This window comes from Anser brachyrhynchus, assembly GCF_964034855.1.
Source record: "Anser brachyrhynchus genome assembly, chromosome: 1".
NCBI lineage: Eukaryota > Metazoa > Chordata > Aves > Anseriformes > Anatidae > Anser > Anser brachyrhynchus.
Window position 1 is genome coordinate 198,324,201 of NC_137694.1, and position 17,746 is coordinate 198,341,946.

Here is a 17,746-nt window from a genome sequence, read left to right on the forward strand (position 1 = left end):
AGATGTCAGTGAAAAGACAATGAGCTTTAAGATAAATAATCCATGTTGACTGTTATGAATAAGAAATACATCAGCAAATGCTTCCCCTGTATCCTGCTATATCAGCTCTCAGCAGAGGAAGCTGAGAATTTTGTGAAGTAACACTTGGCTAAACTTTGTGCTGTTAAAAACCTTCTTACCCAAACTCTCTTACATCCCTGGAAAGGGATGTAGGGGTTTTTAGGCCAATGAGGAACTAATGCCTTCAGGAGCAGTCTGGATGTGAGAGGCTCGCTGGGGAATACTTCATCTTGAGGCCAAGATACTTGTAAGGAGCTATTAACAGTTTGCACTTCTCGTTTTGCTGGGCTGGAAGTCACTGATGGTCTCCTCCATTTGAAAGTCCCCTGTCACCTGCTCTGACCTTCCACCCTGCTAATGCAGATAGGTGAAACTTTGATTCGGATATGGTTCTGAATTACCCATAACATAGTCTAAAAGATAGTAATAGACTTTGCTGCATTTAGAAATGTAGTAATATGATAGTCTCATGCAGCTGTTAATCAAAGGATTTAGACAATCTGAAGTGGACCTCCTTTCTGTAATGTACAAGCATTTGGTCTGATATTGAAAAAAAAAAAAAAAAGCCAATTAACACAAACTGTGTGTTATCCATAAAGACAGACTGAAAACAATATTATTTTGACAACCATACAATGGTGGAGAAATAAAAATTCTTATTTCTATCTAAACAGAATGGAACAAAGCTGAAAAAGAGAATGTTTTCTATGGACTTCTACATTTGAATAGCATCTTTACTAGTGCTGAAAATGAAAATGTATCCTGGCTAATAAGAGAGGTAGAGTTAGGTGGAACATGAGATCATGTGTGCTGTGATTTGAGTTCTGCTTATGGCTGTTCACAGGTCTGCAGGGTGCTCTTGAGGAAGCAATTTCGTTTTCCAACAGCTTAAATTCTATCCTGAAAAGCAATTTTTTCTTCCTTTTATTTCAAAAGAAAGAGGTAGAGATAATTGTATCTCTATTACAGGAAGCTTTGGCTATTTTTTTTTTTTTTTGTAGTTTAACAAGTCTAGAAAACAGCTAGCAAGTGTATGAGCTGGGGTATACATTATAACCTTTGGAATTTCCAATATTTTAAGAAATGTTAAGGAAAAAGACCAAACATGTTGCTAAATTCTCTGGCACCCATACCTGTAACAGGATTTGTCATACTTTTGTAGAAGTAAGTGACAGTAGGAATTTGTAATAATGGAGAAATGTCACTGTGGAGTTGGCACAGTGGAAGGCATAAAGTAGTTCCTGAAGCTTTGAGATTTCTTTCTCTCTTTCTCTCTTTTGTTCTTTCAGTCTTTCTTTAGTAAAATACTTTTCTGCAACTGCAGTATGGGTGGCATGTCCAAAAGGAAAGGTGCAAACCACCATCTTTGCTATCACATTTTTTCCTATACACAGTGAAAAAGTAGAAGGCAAAAAGATGGCTCTAGATGGATAAGAACGAAAAGGAAGGAGAGGAACATCATCCAGCTATATGCTGACGCTCACTGAAAACTGGGGAGCTAAGATAAAGACGTTTGAAAGTTGGAGGAGACAGAAAAATTGATTATGGACCTGGAAATATTGTCTTATATGAAAAATAACTAAACATATGGTGACAATCTATGGTTATTTGATGAAAATGGAAAAAATACAGAGAACTATATACAGTGAGTAATGGGGAGAAAGCACTAATAACAGTTGTCTGAAATCAAGAAAATAAAAATAAAATTCATTAACAGGATAGACTTCATAAAGATATCTACTAGCCTGAGGAACAGTCTCAACTGATGAAGTTTGAATAACACTGACTGCAATATTTGAAGACCAAATACAACTCAGAGTCTGAAAGATTTGTTGCATGATCTCCTGCAATAGACCTCTCCTGCTAAGTACTTAAGGTTGTAGGATCCATGAACTGATAACTAGAAATAGGAGGGACTAAAGTGAAATCTTTGAGCTACAATTACTCAATCAATAGGGCATGTTTTGTATAGGCTTTTGTTTCTAGCCTCTACGGTGCGTCAATGACATTAAATAAAAATGAATTACTCTTACCAAATATTCTTAATTTTGGGTCTTTTTTTTTTTCTTTTCAACATGATGTATGGTTGAATTTTTTGACGATCACTCAAAAAAAAAAAAAAAACCAAACTTATTGGGAGACTACAGAAATTGTGCATCCCCAGACTGAGAGTTTTCATTTACAAAAAGAGAATTGCTTCTCCTACTCTGATTCCTGTATGATGAATTTGGCGAAATCTGCACCGAGGCATGGCAAGTATGTATCATTAATAAAAGTGTGAGAAAAATACTAAGGTATTTCTAAAACTGTTTTTCTGACATATGCATTATGGTTAACTTGGGTGAATATATATATATTTATATATTAATTTATATATTATATATTATGTATTATATCAGGAGAAAAATACAGACTTCTAAAATTACAAGAATACTCTTCACAAACAAACAAAGAAAAAAAACAACCCTAACCATCAGGAAACATGAAATGTTATTTAAACCAGGTTTTGTGTGAGACAGCTTCATTCACATTTCAGACTTTAGTGCATTACTGAGGAACAAAAATATATATCTTAATTCAATACTGATTTTATTTCATATTTATTTCATAGATATTTAATTTCTAGTGGATCTTAGCGTCCTTCATATATCGTTAAAGCCTTAAGTATGGACAAAACATTGATGGATAATACCATGTGCAATTATACTTACTGTACACTTGAAGTTGCCCTCTGAAGACATTCCTTCCACGTGAGTTTTCAGCTTTACATTCATACATCCCTGCATCTTCTAGCTGCACATTAGGTATTTCAAGCACAGCTTGGGACTTTCTCAGGCGGGCTTTACTTGGATTGTGACCATTAACCTTCCTCCAAGAGATTGTTGGAACAGGGCTGAAATATTTAATAAAATTACTATTACTACTGTCACTACTGAGAACACAGATTCTGTTATCTCATAGTTTAAACAAGTTTAAACACTTAATAATCTAAGGAGCAATAAAATATAATCACAATTAAGGTTCATATAATGCTTGGTATAGCTTACTTTCTGCAGGGAATCTTTAATAAATGGGTTGTTACATAGAATATGTCTCTTTCACCCACAAGGGAGGCCAAGATTTTATCGAGATCAAGCAAATCACTTGAAATGCTCTCTCTAGAGTATCTTCAGTGCTGTATGTTTTACTCCTGAATATGTTCATTCCATAGGTAAAAGAAAATAACTTCAAACCCTGGATGAAATGAGAAAATTCCACCACTTCTGTTTTTGTTTTTTTTTTTTTCTTTTTTTTTTCTGCCATGAACCTCCAGTCCAGGAGATCAGTGACACATTCAGTTAGATGGGAGATTTCAATAACATTGTACTTTGGCTAAAATAAAGTGACCAAAGTCTTGGGGACCTTTACTTTTGCAATATTCTTTAAGTTACAAAATTGTTTGGGCAATAAGTATGTACTCATGTCACTACCACTTCTGTCTGACCGCAGTGCACACCTGTTCTCTGGAGTAAAAGTGTTTATCACTCTATCTTCTATTCAACAGAGATCTAGGGGAAAGCTCAGATGTGTCACTTACATTCATACTGAGGGAAGAAATGGATTACAGATTAGATAGTGTTTATACTAATTCAACTTTATTTTCAGCCCTAGCACTCATCAGTCATCTTATGAGATTTTTATTCTATGGATTTTTACTGGTACATTTCTCTAAATATGGCATTGGATACTCAGGAAGAAAAAAAAAAAAGGAAAAAGAAAAAAGAAATGTACTCGTTTGATTGCGAACTGAGAACTAGACTACTTCAGGTATTCTAAAAGAAGCTAGGAGGACATCATAAAAGGAAAATCAACTGTTACATGCTGAATTTTTCTCATAAAAATATTTTGGATTTATTTTAATTGCTATCAAGTCTAAAGTTAGATGTAAACAGTTGGATTTTGTGGTAGATGGGGATATGCAGTTCATAGCAGAGATCGAAATTTAAATTATCTATTCATTTCTACCATCATTTGCTGGATTCCACTGATGGAATTTTCTGTAGTTGTATGAAGCTGCAGCAAAACAGAACAGAACAAAACAACACCACCTGTCGCATTATTTAAGGGTGTCCTGTTTGAGACACAACAAATACAGATATGGCAACTACTGATGTATAAGGCTCTAGCTATTATTCAGCCAGAAAAAAAATAGGTTGTCAGTAATTGAAGTTGGGCTTAAGTTCTCAGCCAAGCAGCTCCAAATTCAAGTGCTTTAAAGAGATTTGGAAAATTCATAGACTTGTAATTGGAGCTCAGAGGTTAGTATTTCCTGAGTGTCACAAATCATTGAATCTCATTGAGCCTATAAGCACGAAATTTTTGTATTGATTAATGTACAATGTCTGCAATGGTATCCACTGTTTATTGGGATATTTCAGAAATAGAGAATCATTGTTTTCCTTATCAGTTTGTTGATAACTTGATTATTTAACCTGACAAAAGATACTTTATTTCGAATGAGTGTGGATTCATGTCTGTGACTTAATCCCTAAAGTACCTTTCTATTCCTGTGAAATGGTCTCTTCCCCATAGAATAGATAACGTATGGAAATGAAGTTTTTATTGTTGTTGTTGTTTTGTTTTTTTTCTTAGTAAAAGAAACAGACTGATCTCTTTTTCTTCAGCACTAATCATTTATGTCTTTTTACAGATATGTATGGATCATATGAGCTCTCTTTTATTCTTGTTCCTATTCTAGCACCATAGCTGCTTGGTAGCATGCATTATTAATCTTAAAATACTTTCTCACAAGCTGGTTTCAAAATTTGGTGTCCTGTTTGGCTTGAGGACTCTTCTGTGTAGTACATTTGGGTATAATCTATAAAGTTTGTTTTATACAACTTTTCAGAAGTTGTTTTATGGTGTTTTCAATTAGAACATTAAAACAATTTTTTATTTTTATCTGACATAAGTACTTCATACTTTTCCATTCTAAATACTAAGAATAAATAGGTTATTTATTTCTGTCTGTGGTACACTAATAAAAGCAACTGTCTTTACCATTACCACTTATAATATTCCTGTTACTTCCTCAGCAAGATATTTTGATTTGCTATACTTTGATAGCTATTTGTATATGTTAGAAGTAGCACAAGAAACAACATTAGTTTATATTTTTCCCATTTATTAGCTATCATATTTTATCTCTAATTCCACACTTCACTTTGAAACTCTAATTTACACTCTTTCTTGAATGATTTTATGGAGATTTCATAACTCTGTTGTTTTGGGATCAGATTTAAGTGTAAATTACTTACATGCTTATCCTCTTTCTATATATAGTTATGTCATGACTACTGGCTGCAAAACAGCAACTCTAGCCAGGTAAGTGTTTAACTAATTATTATTGATCACAACACCGGTCCACAGTAGAAATACATTGTGCTTGTACAGTGCAATACTTCTCAATTACTCAGTTTTATAAATGATATAAGTGGGCAGGTACACTCTGTTTGGCACCATAATGTTGCCATGTTTGTTGCCCATATTCACGTACTTGCTCTTCCATCCTTCCTGCAATAAAATAAGTGACCAAACAAACAAACAAACAACAACAACAACAACAAAACAACAAGCATTTACTCTATTATCTTGGAAGGAAACTGTTGTAGCTGAATAGAACTGATAAATGTGATTTTCCATGTTGTATATTTCCAAGAAACAATGAGGACGTTATAAACCATGATTGCTGGCTCATTTATCTACAAAGCGTTAACTCTGAAATTCATGTATTTAGAAAATTCCCTTTAAATTGTGTTTATTTCTATTTTTTGAAATTTGCTTTACTGTATACTACAGAAAGTAAGTGTGTATAACATGCAAATACAGAGCAAATGATGTTCTCTGGGTCATTAAGAAATATATTTAGAAAAAATAAATCTCTATTTTCTTCATCAGTGTAAGATAGTAAGTGGAGTTTTTCAAAGAGATAAAATTACTTTAGCTGTGTAGATTTAATGATTTCAAATGAAAGTACTCCCAAACTGCAAATCACTATTCACAGACAACTTGTAGCTCTGTTTAATGAAGCTTCTTATTTTCCTTGCATAACTCACAAGTGAGGTATGAATTTTACATCTGAAATAAAAATATATCTATACCTATTTCTCCTTTGTGACTTGTGTGAGAGGGAAATGAAAGAATGAAATATATCTGAGTAAGGATGTGAAATAATAAAATTGTGACTGTTCTAGAAAACTCATAAAATCTAGCATAAAAGCTTACATATACACATATTGTTCATCCTTAAAAAATAGAGTAATAGTAGAAGTAACTGTAACATTAATATGAGTTCAACATAATATGCATAATTGGTAAATCTTATAATTGTTATATCCCATTTTTATTTTGGACTAAGCAGATATTTTGGGGGAATATTACTTAGTTTTTTATTATAACAGTGCTCAAATTTAACTCCAATAAATATCTTTATGCAAGTTTCAGTTGAGTTCAAAGAGAAGGTTCTCCTCACTTTTAGAAACAATCAGTTGAATAGTGCTGGTAAACCTTAGAATCACCGAGGAAAAAAAAAAAAAAAGCAAACAAACAAAAAACCTACCTAATTCAGAAGTGTCATCATTAAACCTCTTATTAATTTGAGCTTAAATAAAAGTTCAAAGAGGTCACTTTTAAATGTGATAGTCATTACATTGTGGGTTTGTTCACTTTGAATTTGAAGAAAACATAAGTTATAGTTTTGCATTTATATTTAGAAGAGATTATAAGAGTTAAATTTCAGCACTATGTATTTGAAGGAAAAATATATTAGCCTGAGATGAAAACAGAGAAATTGTCTAAGCAGCCAGGGATCGGGTTAGGAAAGACAAAGCCATGTTAGAATTAAATTTGGCCAGGGACATCAGGAGCAATAAGAAAAGCTTTTTCTATAGTTACCCCAGAGATGAAAGGAAAGACTAAGGAAACTGTGGGCCCTCTCCAGAAGGAAATGAGAGACCTGGTCACCTGGGATATGGAGCTGAGGTACTCAATGACTTTTTTGCCTCAGTCTTCACTGACAAGAGCTGTAGCCTGGGAAAAGCCCGGGCCCCAGAAGGCAAAGGCAGGGACTGGGAGAATGATGAACAACACAGTGCAGGAGAAGATCAGGTTCAAGACATGCTAAGGAACCTGAAAGTGCACAAGTCCGTGGGACCTGATGAGATACATCCATGGGTCCTGAGGGAAACAGCAGATGAAGTTGCTAAACCACTATCCATCATATTTGAGAAGTCATGGCAGTCCAGTGAAGTTTGCACTGACTGGAACAGGGAAAACATAGCACATGTTTTTAAAAAGTGTAAAAAGGAAGATCCAGGGAACTACAGGCCAGTCAGTCTCACCTCTGTGCCTGGCAAGATCATAGAGCAGATCCTTCTGGAAACTATTCTAAGGCACATAGAAAATAAGGAGGTGATTGGTGACAGTCAACATGGCTTCACTAAGGGAAGGCAGATTGTGCCTGAGAAATCTAGTGGCCTTCTACAATAGGGTTACAGCATTGGTGGATAGGGGAAGAGCAACTGACGTCATCTACCTGGACTTGTGCAAAGCATTTGACACTGTCCTGCATGATGTCCTTTTTTTTTTTTTTCTAAATTGGAAAGACGTGGATTTGATGGATGGACCACTTGGTGGGTAAGGAATTGGCTGGATGGTCTCACTCAAAGAGTTGCAGTCAACGTCTCTGTGTCCTAAGTAGTGATCAGTGACAAGTGGTGTTCCTCAGGGGTTGGTATTGGGACTGGCACTATTTAACATCTTTGTTGGTGACATAGACATTGGGATCAAGTGCACCCTCAGCAAGTTTGTCGATGACACGAAGCTGTGTGTTGCAGTCAGCATGCTGTAGGGAAGGGATTCCATTCAGAGGAAACTTGACAGGCTTGAGAGGTGGGCCTGGGCAAACTTCATGAGGTTCAACAAGGCCAAGTGCAAGGTCCTGCATCTGGGCTGGGGCAATCCCAGCATAAGTACAGGTTGGGCAGAGAATGAATTGAGAGTAGCTCTGAGGAGCTACTCATTCTCTCTGACTTGGGGGTGTTGACAAGAAGCTCAGTTTGAGCAGGCAATGTGCACTTGCAGCCCAGAAAGCCAACTGTACCCTAGGCTGCACCAAAAGACGCATGTCAAGGGAGATGATTCTCCCTCTCTACTCTGGTCTTTGGAGATCCCACCTGGAGTACAGTGTTCACAGAATCACAGAATCACAGAATTGTAGGGTTTTGGAAGGGACCTCCAGAGATCATGAGGTCCAACCCCCCTGCCAAAGAAGGTTCCCTAGAGCAGGTTGCACAGGTAGTCATCCAGATGGGTCTTTAATATCTCCAGAGAAGGAGACAAAATGTTCAGGTACTGTGTCCCTCAGAGACACTTTTGTCAGTAGTGAAGTGATAGGACAAGGAGTAATGGTTTTAAACTAAAAGACGAGAGATTTAGGTTATATATAAGGAAGAAATTATTTACTGTGAGGGTGGTGAGGCACAGGAACAGATTGCCCAGAGAACCTGTGGATACCCTGTTGCTGGAAGTGTTCAATGTCAGGATGGATGAGGCTTTGAGCAACCTGGTCCAGTGGAAGGTGTGCTGGCCTATGGCAGGGGGGTTGGAATTAGATAATCTTTAAAGGTCTCTTCCAACCCAAACCGTTCTATGATTCTATTATTTACAATTAATGCTATTGAATTTGTTGGTAGTTCTTCATAAGTTTATTTGGAAATAGAAATGCTTTGAAAAACAGAAGCAATTTTATACAGTTGTTTGTTTTGCAATTTCATCCTAAATAATAATAATAAAAAAAAAAGTATTTGGATCTATAAAGCATGTATTTCTTTCAGAAAAGGGTTGAGATGGAAATGAGAGTCATTTTTGAATTTTAAAATACCTTTTCTGTTAATCTGAGCTCCTAATTTTTCAGCTGTATATTAAATAAGACTGCATTGTTTAGTTTTTTCTACTTTTGGTTGGTACAAATTGATATGCTCTTTTGAAATAGTTTATTTTCTACTGTAATTTCAATTCCTTTCCACACTATTTATCTTTACCATACATCACTATTCTGAGTTGTGTCTTTGAACCCACAGGTTCACATCACAGTATATCTTAAAATCTCTGCATGCCTATGCATATGAAATTAGAAAAGAACCCTTTGTCCTTATGCCCTCCAGCCTTGCAACTGTGTTAAATATCTTTTAATTATTACAGACTAATTATGTAGGATTAAAATGTCGAGGAGAATCGTGAAATTCTCTCCATAAGACACTTTCCAGAAATAAACATCAACCATTCACACAATTTTACCTTTAGATCATTGTATATTAGCCTATTTTGGTCAGATGAGATGTAGGAGACTATCTCATTATTCTATACAAGATAATAACTTTTGCTTTCATTTGGTTATTAAAAGATACTCACGTATCTGTGAGTATTGTTGACTTAAGAACAAAAATGGAAGAAAACGACAATGAATTTGGAGCCAGTGAGGAGAAAAAAGGTGAGGTTTGCAAGTCAGTTCTACACAATTCCATGATTTTGCTAAAAGGTCTAATGGTTTAGATTAGGTCTGATACATGTGTCAGTGTTGTATATTAACACGGATTTTTTTAACACTTTCCCCCTATTCCAGACTTGGTCCTTACAGCACAGAACAAGGTCAGAATGCCTTTGCCTGACTGTATGTCCAGCTCCAAGTCATCTTCTTCACACTCTGAGTGCTAACACGGTAGAACATCTCTAACATCTATAACAGTCCTGTGTCTAGTGATTCATTATCCATAATGATTCTTTAACCATGATGAATTATATTCCAAAGGCTTTTCTCTACTATTTTCTCAGTCTAAACTGGTAGCTCAGACTTGATTCCTAACTGCTTGGTAGCTCAAGTAAGATAAGATACTTGGCGCTTCTGGTGATTCCAAAGAAGTTTCCAAGTTCTTAAATTCAAGTTGTTCATAAGAACAATGATAATCTGGTACAGATGTTACTCACAACAGGCTGAGTTGGTTTTGCAACTAGTGAGTTAAAGGGAAAAAGTTATTCCATAATATTTCATCTCTTTATTTAAAAGTTAGATAATGCTATTTACTCTTAATGAAATCACAACAGCAAAGATAGATAATGACAAATTTAATGGAAAAATGTTGAATGTCTCCTGCCATGCATTCAGGGTTGGTCACTTTGCAAAATTCCATGCTATATTTTATCATTAGCAAATAATGTGTTATATTGTAGAATGGATGAGGTATTGAGCTACTATAGTTTTTAAATAAGGACAAAAGTAAGCTCAGTTTTTTTCCTCAGCCATCCAGTGACTCTTTTTTTTTTTTTTTCCCTAGTCTCCGTATCATTCCCCACCTCAGTTTGCTGGCTGGAGGCACTCTGAAGTGAACATTCTACTAAAAACTATTAAAGACAAAGCAACACTTAAAATGTCACAAGCCTGTGACCTGGGCACAGCTGTTGAGAAGAGAGTCTGAAGCAAATTGAAAAGCAAAAGACATATATGACATCTGCTGTGTGAGTATGGGAGATAACACACAAAAATTCCACAAATATAAGTTAGATTACACAAATACTTTAAGGTAGAAATTTTGCCTAAAAAGCTAACACGTTTTTGACAGGGGTTTATATGGATTCTCAGAGTCACAGTACCACAAAAGCACTGTTTTCTTAACCCATATAAATCTACTTCATAACAGATTTTCATGTTATTTTTCTCTTCTCCAAACTTTGGACAGGCAGAATTTCTATAGCTTGCACATTAATATAGGATTTCTAAACTCATCTTTACAGGTATAGAAAGTGTGTGTATAAAGATCATTTCCAGAGGACTGAAACATGAATCTTGCCTTGCCTTTCATTGCCTTGCAGAAACAACAAGTCTACCACCAATTATGACACGGGAACATCACATGTAAATCTAGAATCCAGGGTGTGTAAAATGGCTTTGAATCTGCTGATCAGCAATGGAGTGTGAAGATTGTGAACACAGTGAAGATAGATGATTTCTGAAAGCGCTGGGTTTAAGGTTTTGTACCACGTAATAATATATGCATTTATTTCTTTACGGGAAATCCTGAACAAGTAATGGCAATTGTAATTACGAGGAACTACTATTGATGATTGCAAGATTTTTTTTTTCTTTTCCTTTTGATCATCTCAGTTTTGACACACAGAGAAAGCCTGCATATGCACTTCTGGATAGTAAGTTCAGAATGCAAACGGAAGGAGGCAGATTTCTCTGTGTAGAAGTTACAAGTAAGCATCTGAAAAAATTCTCCTGCATCTTTAAACCTAAATCAAAACCATCTAAATTGCCAAAGTTTTCAGTTACATTTACAAGTTTTCTTTGACAGTGCTCAGAGAGAAAGATAGGGGACTGGTAATATTGCTTCTTCAGGATTTATGTCTTACTGATGGGGACTTGCAGTTTGCCAGGGCTGATTTTTTCAAATTTCCCTATGTCATACGATGAAAGCAATTAACTCTAAATTTCCAGATGTAAGTATGAAGCATTTAGCCAGACTGAGAAAGAAAGAGACCTGGGAGTGCTACCTGAGATTTAACAAAGAAAGTTTATTACATTACTATGAATGATTGCAATACTTGTAACAGCATTATAAAGTCTATGCAACAGCAAATCTACTCAAAGAAGGGTAGAAATCAATCTAGCTTGAAAAAAGAGGAACAAAATCCAATCCTACTCTAGCACCTTATGACATAAATTCTTTTTCAGTAAGAAGTAAAAATGAACTTTAAATTGATGAAAGTCTTAGATTTATTTGACATAAACAACATGTACTATGGAATGAAACAAATACTGGATCTGTTTCTGTCTTAAATAAACAAACTGAGCTTGAAGATGCCATATTCACATTCAAAACGGTTCCTTCCTGTCATCACAAATTTATCTCCAGAGGTAATGACATCCCTATCTATAATACTGACAAATGATGTTCTACTGTGTATGTTAATTTCCCTCTTGGGATTGTTTTGCTGTCAGAGAACTTGAAGCTTCTAGAACTTCACAGCTTCTAGATTTGGCATCTGATAGAATTAACAAAATCTACTTCCTAAAGTGAGAATTGGTGTGAATAGGCATGAAGGAGCATGACTTGCTAAGCATGGGACTTAGAAACATACATTTCAATACCAGCTTTTCTCTCTATTCTGTAGCTTGATTGGCAAATCATTTTATTTTAATACTTTGTGCCACAATTTCCATGTTTTAAAAAAAGGAAACTGATATTTTTACAGCTCTGTGACCTGTAGATGAAAAATAAGATATCATTTTAAGAATTTTTTTTTGAGGGTGATGGCAAATTGCTGCCTGCGGAATTCTACATTGTGATTTGCTTAATATTTCACAGTGCTTAGATTCTTAGATTTTGTTCCCCTGGTATTTCTCCTATTTGTAGGAAAAACACTGAATATTTGAATCCTTAGTTCCAGCAAGGAATCTGATGTATAACATCTAGAACGATTTGTTCCATTAAATGTAAACCAGGGATCTTGGCATGTCATTAAATTGTGAGTACCATAATACATTTAAAAGACAAGTCAAAATTAGCTTTCAATTCACTTGCAAATTGTATATTAAAAACTTGTTAGTATTCCTCAGTCCTCCATCCTTCACTTATCAGTGCAGGGATTCATCGTGCCCTTTCACACTTTGTTTTGCCAGCAGTTCCTGTGTAGAGGATAACAATATATGCACTATTATCACAGGAGTCAGTGGAAATGAGACCTGTTAATGTGCACCAAATGTTCTGAATGTAGACTCAGGTAACCTGTAATATCAAAGTATCTCTGTGTCACCATTATTGTAGGAAGAGGCAAGGACTGTTTCATGTTCATGGAAAAATACAAGGAGGCTTAATCTTCTGAAAGACAATGTCCAAAGACGAGCAGCTCCTGTGGGTGAAAGGCCATTCCACTTTGCAGAACATTTCTGAGCTATGTCTCTGACTGCCAGCACACCATAAAGATCTGATGGAATATTGCAAACAAATGGCCATCAGAATTGTCATATTTGGCTCTAAAAACAGTGAAGCCTGCTTTGTATCACAAATACTAGTATCATTGTACAGCCATGTTACATTCCCATGTTTTTCCTCTATAAACAGATCATCCTGGAAGTTATGTTGAAACGTGGAAGACAGGAAGGTGATTAAAGACAGCCAACATGTCTTCACCAAGGGCAAATCATGCCTGACTAATGCAGTGACCTTCTAAGAAGTAGTAACTGCATCAGTGGACAAGGGAAGAGCTACTGATATCATTCTATCTGGACATCTGTAAGGCCTTTGATACAGTCCTCAACATTCTTGCCTCTAAATTGTAGAGATGTGGCTTGATGGAAAGAATTGGCTGGATGATAAAACCTAAAGGTTCTAGTCAATGGCTTCATGTCCAAGCAGAAACTAGTAATTTGTGGTGTCCCTCGAGTGTCTTTGCTGGGACCAGTACTATTTAGTATCTTCATTACTGACATAGACAGTGGGATTGAGTGAACCTTCAGAAAGTTTGCAGATGACAGCGGGCTGAGTAGTGTTAATATGAGTTAATATTTTAGAGGGAAATATGAGTTATATGTTAGAGGGAAGGGATACCAGATGGACTTAGACAGCCTTGAGAGGTGGGCCCATGCAAACATTATGAAGCTCAACAATGCCAACTACAGGGTCCTGCATGTGGACTGGGGGCAATTCCCAATATCGGTAGAGTCTGAGTAATTAATGGATTAAGAACAGCCCTGCAGAGGATGACTTGGGGATACTAGTAGATTAAAAGTCACATATGAGTTGGCAATATGTGCTTACAGCTGAGAAAGCTGATCACATACTGGGCTACCTAAAAAGGCACATGACCAGAAAGTCAAGATGAGAATTCTCCCCCTCTACTCTGCTCTTGTGGGACACCACCTGGTGTACTGTATCTAGTTCTGGGTCTGTCAATACAAGGAAGACATGGATCTGTTAGAGTCCATCCAGAGGAGGGACACAAAAAGTTATCGAAGGACTGGAACACCTCTCTTGTGAAGAAAGGCTGAAAGAGTTGGGATTGTTCAGCCTGAAGAAAAGAGTTATCTGGGTAGACCTTATTTTGCCTAAAGAGGGCTCAAAAGAGGGATGGAGACTTTACAAAGGCCTTTAGTGGTAGGACAAGGGGCAGTGGTTTTCAGCTGAAGGAGGATAGATTTAGACTGGATATAAGAAAAATTTTTGAAGATGAGGGTAGTAATAAGCTTGAACAGATTGCTCAGAGAAGTTGTTTATGCCCTGTTGCAGGAAGTGTTTAAGGCCAGGCTGGATTGGGCTTTGAGCAACCTCATCTATTGAAAGATGTCCCTACCTATGGCAGGGATGGGTGGAGAAGATGATCTTTAAGGGTTTCTTCCAATCCAAACCATTTCATGATTCTATGATTCTATGAATATTCAGCTGCTGTTTTTCACCTTGCAAGTTAGCCTTCCTTATAGCCATTATTCTATGTCATTTTCTTAATCAGTGACTCAAGCAGAAATAACTTCTGCAGATACTTCATGCAAATGTTTCATGGTTCCAGTCAAATCTACTTCAGCAGATCATACAGATTTTATATCATCACTCTGATCTTTGCTTAGATATTGCATTCACCTATTCAAATACATTTTGCATTTATGTCTGCATATTGTGAAATCTTCAGTAAGCTTTCTGTACATACTGTATAATGAAAATACTGATAATCACAAAATAAATAATACAATTTTAATTAAAGCATGAAGAACTATTAGAAAAATCAGTTAAAAAGTCAAATCTAGGTGATAAAATTCAACATTCCATGGATTTAAAACTGTGGGATATTTACAAACCAGAATTTATTCCAAAAGTGAATTATTTCAGGAGAACACTTTACAATATTTCCTGGATTATAATTCATAAAATTTCATTCAGTTTTGTGCCTTAAATATATGTAATTTTACCTCATTTTTGTTTTATCTCTTTTAAAAAGCAAAATTTTAAAATGGACTATCAGCTGAGTTCTTGCAGGCCATATTACAGATGAATGTTTATGACTGACTTATAAAGCTCTTCAAAGTAGAGTTTACGATAGAGTTTACAATTAAAGCAACATTGTCTATAACAGCACAATGTTTCTATCATAACAACCTCATCATAACAAATGTAATAAAAAGAAATCAATATCTACTTTATTCTTATCTTTAAGATTATTTTTCAATAAGGACATGGTCTATACATTAGTAAAGTGAACTAAGATAACATTTATAAAGAATATTGACATACTGTGTAGATGTTACTATTGTACAGAAATAGCACAAGCATGAAACACTCTCAAAAATACAGAAAAACAAGTGTATGGGATGTATGAAAAAATGATTGCAAGAATGGTTCTCTATTGATTCTTTTGATTGAAATCTCTGTCTGCTGGTCTACATGGTTAAAAAATGGCCATAGTGGAAAAAGGATACATAAATATTTTTTTTCTTTCTTTTGTTACAAACAATCCTTTTGGCTGTCTGTGTGGCCCAGGAATCCTATTTGAAATGAGAAGATTCAAAACATTGAAAACCTGTAAGTACAGGTATAGCCCATGTCCTCTAAGTTGTTCTAATAAGAAATAAAGTATGATTACTCATTCAAAATTGGATTTTGGCACTATCATAATACAAAATGTATTTTATTTCCTGGCTGAAGCCAGAAAACCAATGATGTGCGAGGTTTGTATGGAGAACAAAATAGAATGTTTGTATGTTATGTTGCATGGCAAAATCACAATGAGGAAAAGGTTGAGGAGTGAGGTATATGTAAGGTGAGTGCATGGGACACAATTTGACATTAGAAATATCTGTGTGAAAAAAGTGTGTTTAGATGTAAAGTTTAGAAATTCAGTTTATTTGAAACTGAAAACAGAATACAATCTAAATACAATCTAAAAAAATAAAAAGGAAAAAGAGCAATATATGTGACACTTTTTTTTTTTTTTCTCTCTCTTGAGCTACTTTCCTCTGAGGGCAAGACTTTTTGATTGTTGAACAGGGGCATAACATTCAGCTCTTCATGCTAGCTTGGACATTGTCTGAGCTGTGAAAACCTCTTAATTCTGTGATTTTTCAATTTATTTTTATTTATTTTTTTAATAAACACTTTACTTTTAAAAAACGCCATCAACTCTCTATTTTAAGTCCAATGTCAAAATAATAACATTAAAAGTACTTCTGAGATAAATATACTCCAAAGCCAGGAACTGTTAAACTGAAGAATGCTTTGACTGTGGTCACTGCAAGCATGTCATCACTGAACATGTCATGTGGTGAGGACAGATTTTAAAGTCCTTTTACCTTTCAGCATTATGATTTTCACATCTTTCTAATGGGAAGAAAAATGATGTCATCAGAATTCTTCCTTTTGAGGAAAGAGGAAATAAGAAATGAAAGAATTAACTGGTTCCCTCTGAATGTTCTTGGAGGCAAATTTTGTAATACTTGAGAAAAAGTGCAAATGGCAGCCTGCTGCGACAGAAGCCAGAGAAATTGTGTTTCTGGAGCAGGAATACTATGATCTATGCAAGAGTGTTAGTGGGGAAAATCATGTCTTTTTTACCACAACCTACACAAAGGATAAGGCCATGATTTGTCTTTCTGATTTACATAATAAGCTTAAGTTAGCATTGGAATGATGGATTTGTTAGAGAACCAGAAGTATCTGGACTACAAACGAGAATCTCATTAACAATAAGCTCATTATATATTTTCTTCAGCAAAAATTTGCTTGTCTTTTTAAATAACAAGATATAATCAGTGAAAATTGGATTACTCAATAGCAAATATTAACATACCACTGGTTATGAAAAAAAAACAGTTATAAAAAAAAAAAGTAGTTGTTTTGAATTCCTCCATTCAGTAAGATTTAAAGTAGATCTTTTCTATTATTATTATTATTTTTTAATTTAATCTAACAATACTTAATCTAAATCTTGATCAGGATTTAGCAGTTATGTAAATTAAAAATATGTTGTTGTGTCCTTACAAAAAGTTCAAAAAATAGATGTTAATACTTTGTTATTGCAAGAGGGTTTTTTATTTTATTTTTATTAAAAAAAAAAATCCTCTGCCTTGTTAGGAAAGAAATGAAAATTCAGGTGTTCCTAATTAAAATAACGTAATTGAATCTGTGTGCTACAGATATATATGAAATGTAGACATAATCAAAACACAAGTTTCTGTGGATATGAGTAATTCTATATATAAAAACAACCTTTCAACAAAAGTGGGATGGCACAAAAACCCAGCACAAAACACTAAATATCACTTAACTGCAAAATGCACACTCATATATAACAGTAAATTTTATTTTGGACTTTTCTGTCTGTTATGTCTTTTCTTATACCTCAATAGTAAATCATGGATAAATGCAGTGATTTCTCAGCCAGTGAGTGATGCTGTATTAGGCAGTATTACCTGTATATAATGTAAATAACATGATTTTGAGATATTTCACTTCTATATTACTTTGAATTCTTTAGAAATAACAAATATATTTATAAGTGGCATTTGTAACATAATATTTTTACTTGTAATTAGTATATATTGCTTGATTTAGAATAAAATCCTTTTCAGACAATTTCTGTCTGTCAAGAAATTAAGTTGGTT

At 34.9% G+C, this 17,746-nt stretch overlaps 1 protein-coding gene across 4 annotated transcripts in view; it reads right to left on the bottom strand.

The window, feature by feature from the left end:
* Positions 1–17,746, bottom strand: part of CNTN5 (contactin 5) — a 695,706-nt gene that overhangs the window by 140,048 nt on the left and 537,912 nt on the right. For all 4 annotated transcript variants that reach the window (XM_080592024.1, XM_080592025.1, XM_080592023.1 and 1 more), the window contains one exon: positions 2,772–2,953. In XM_080592024.1, coding sequence (XP_080448150.1) covers positions 2,772–2,953 — 182 coding nt within the window. The remainder of the gene's footprint in view (positions 1–2,771; positions 2,954–17,746) is intronic.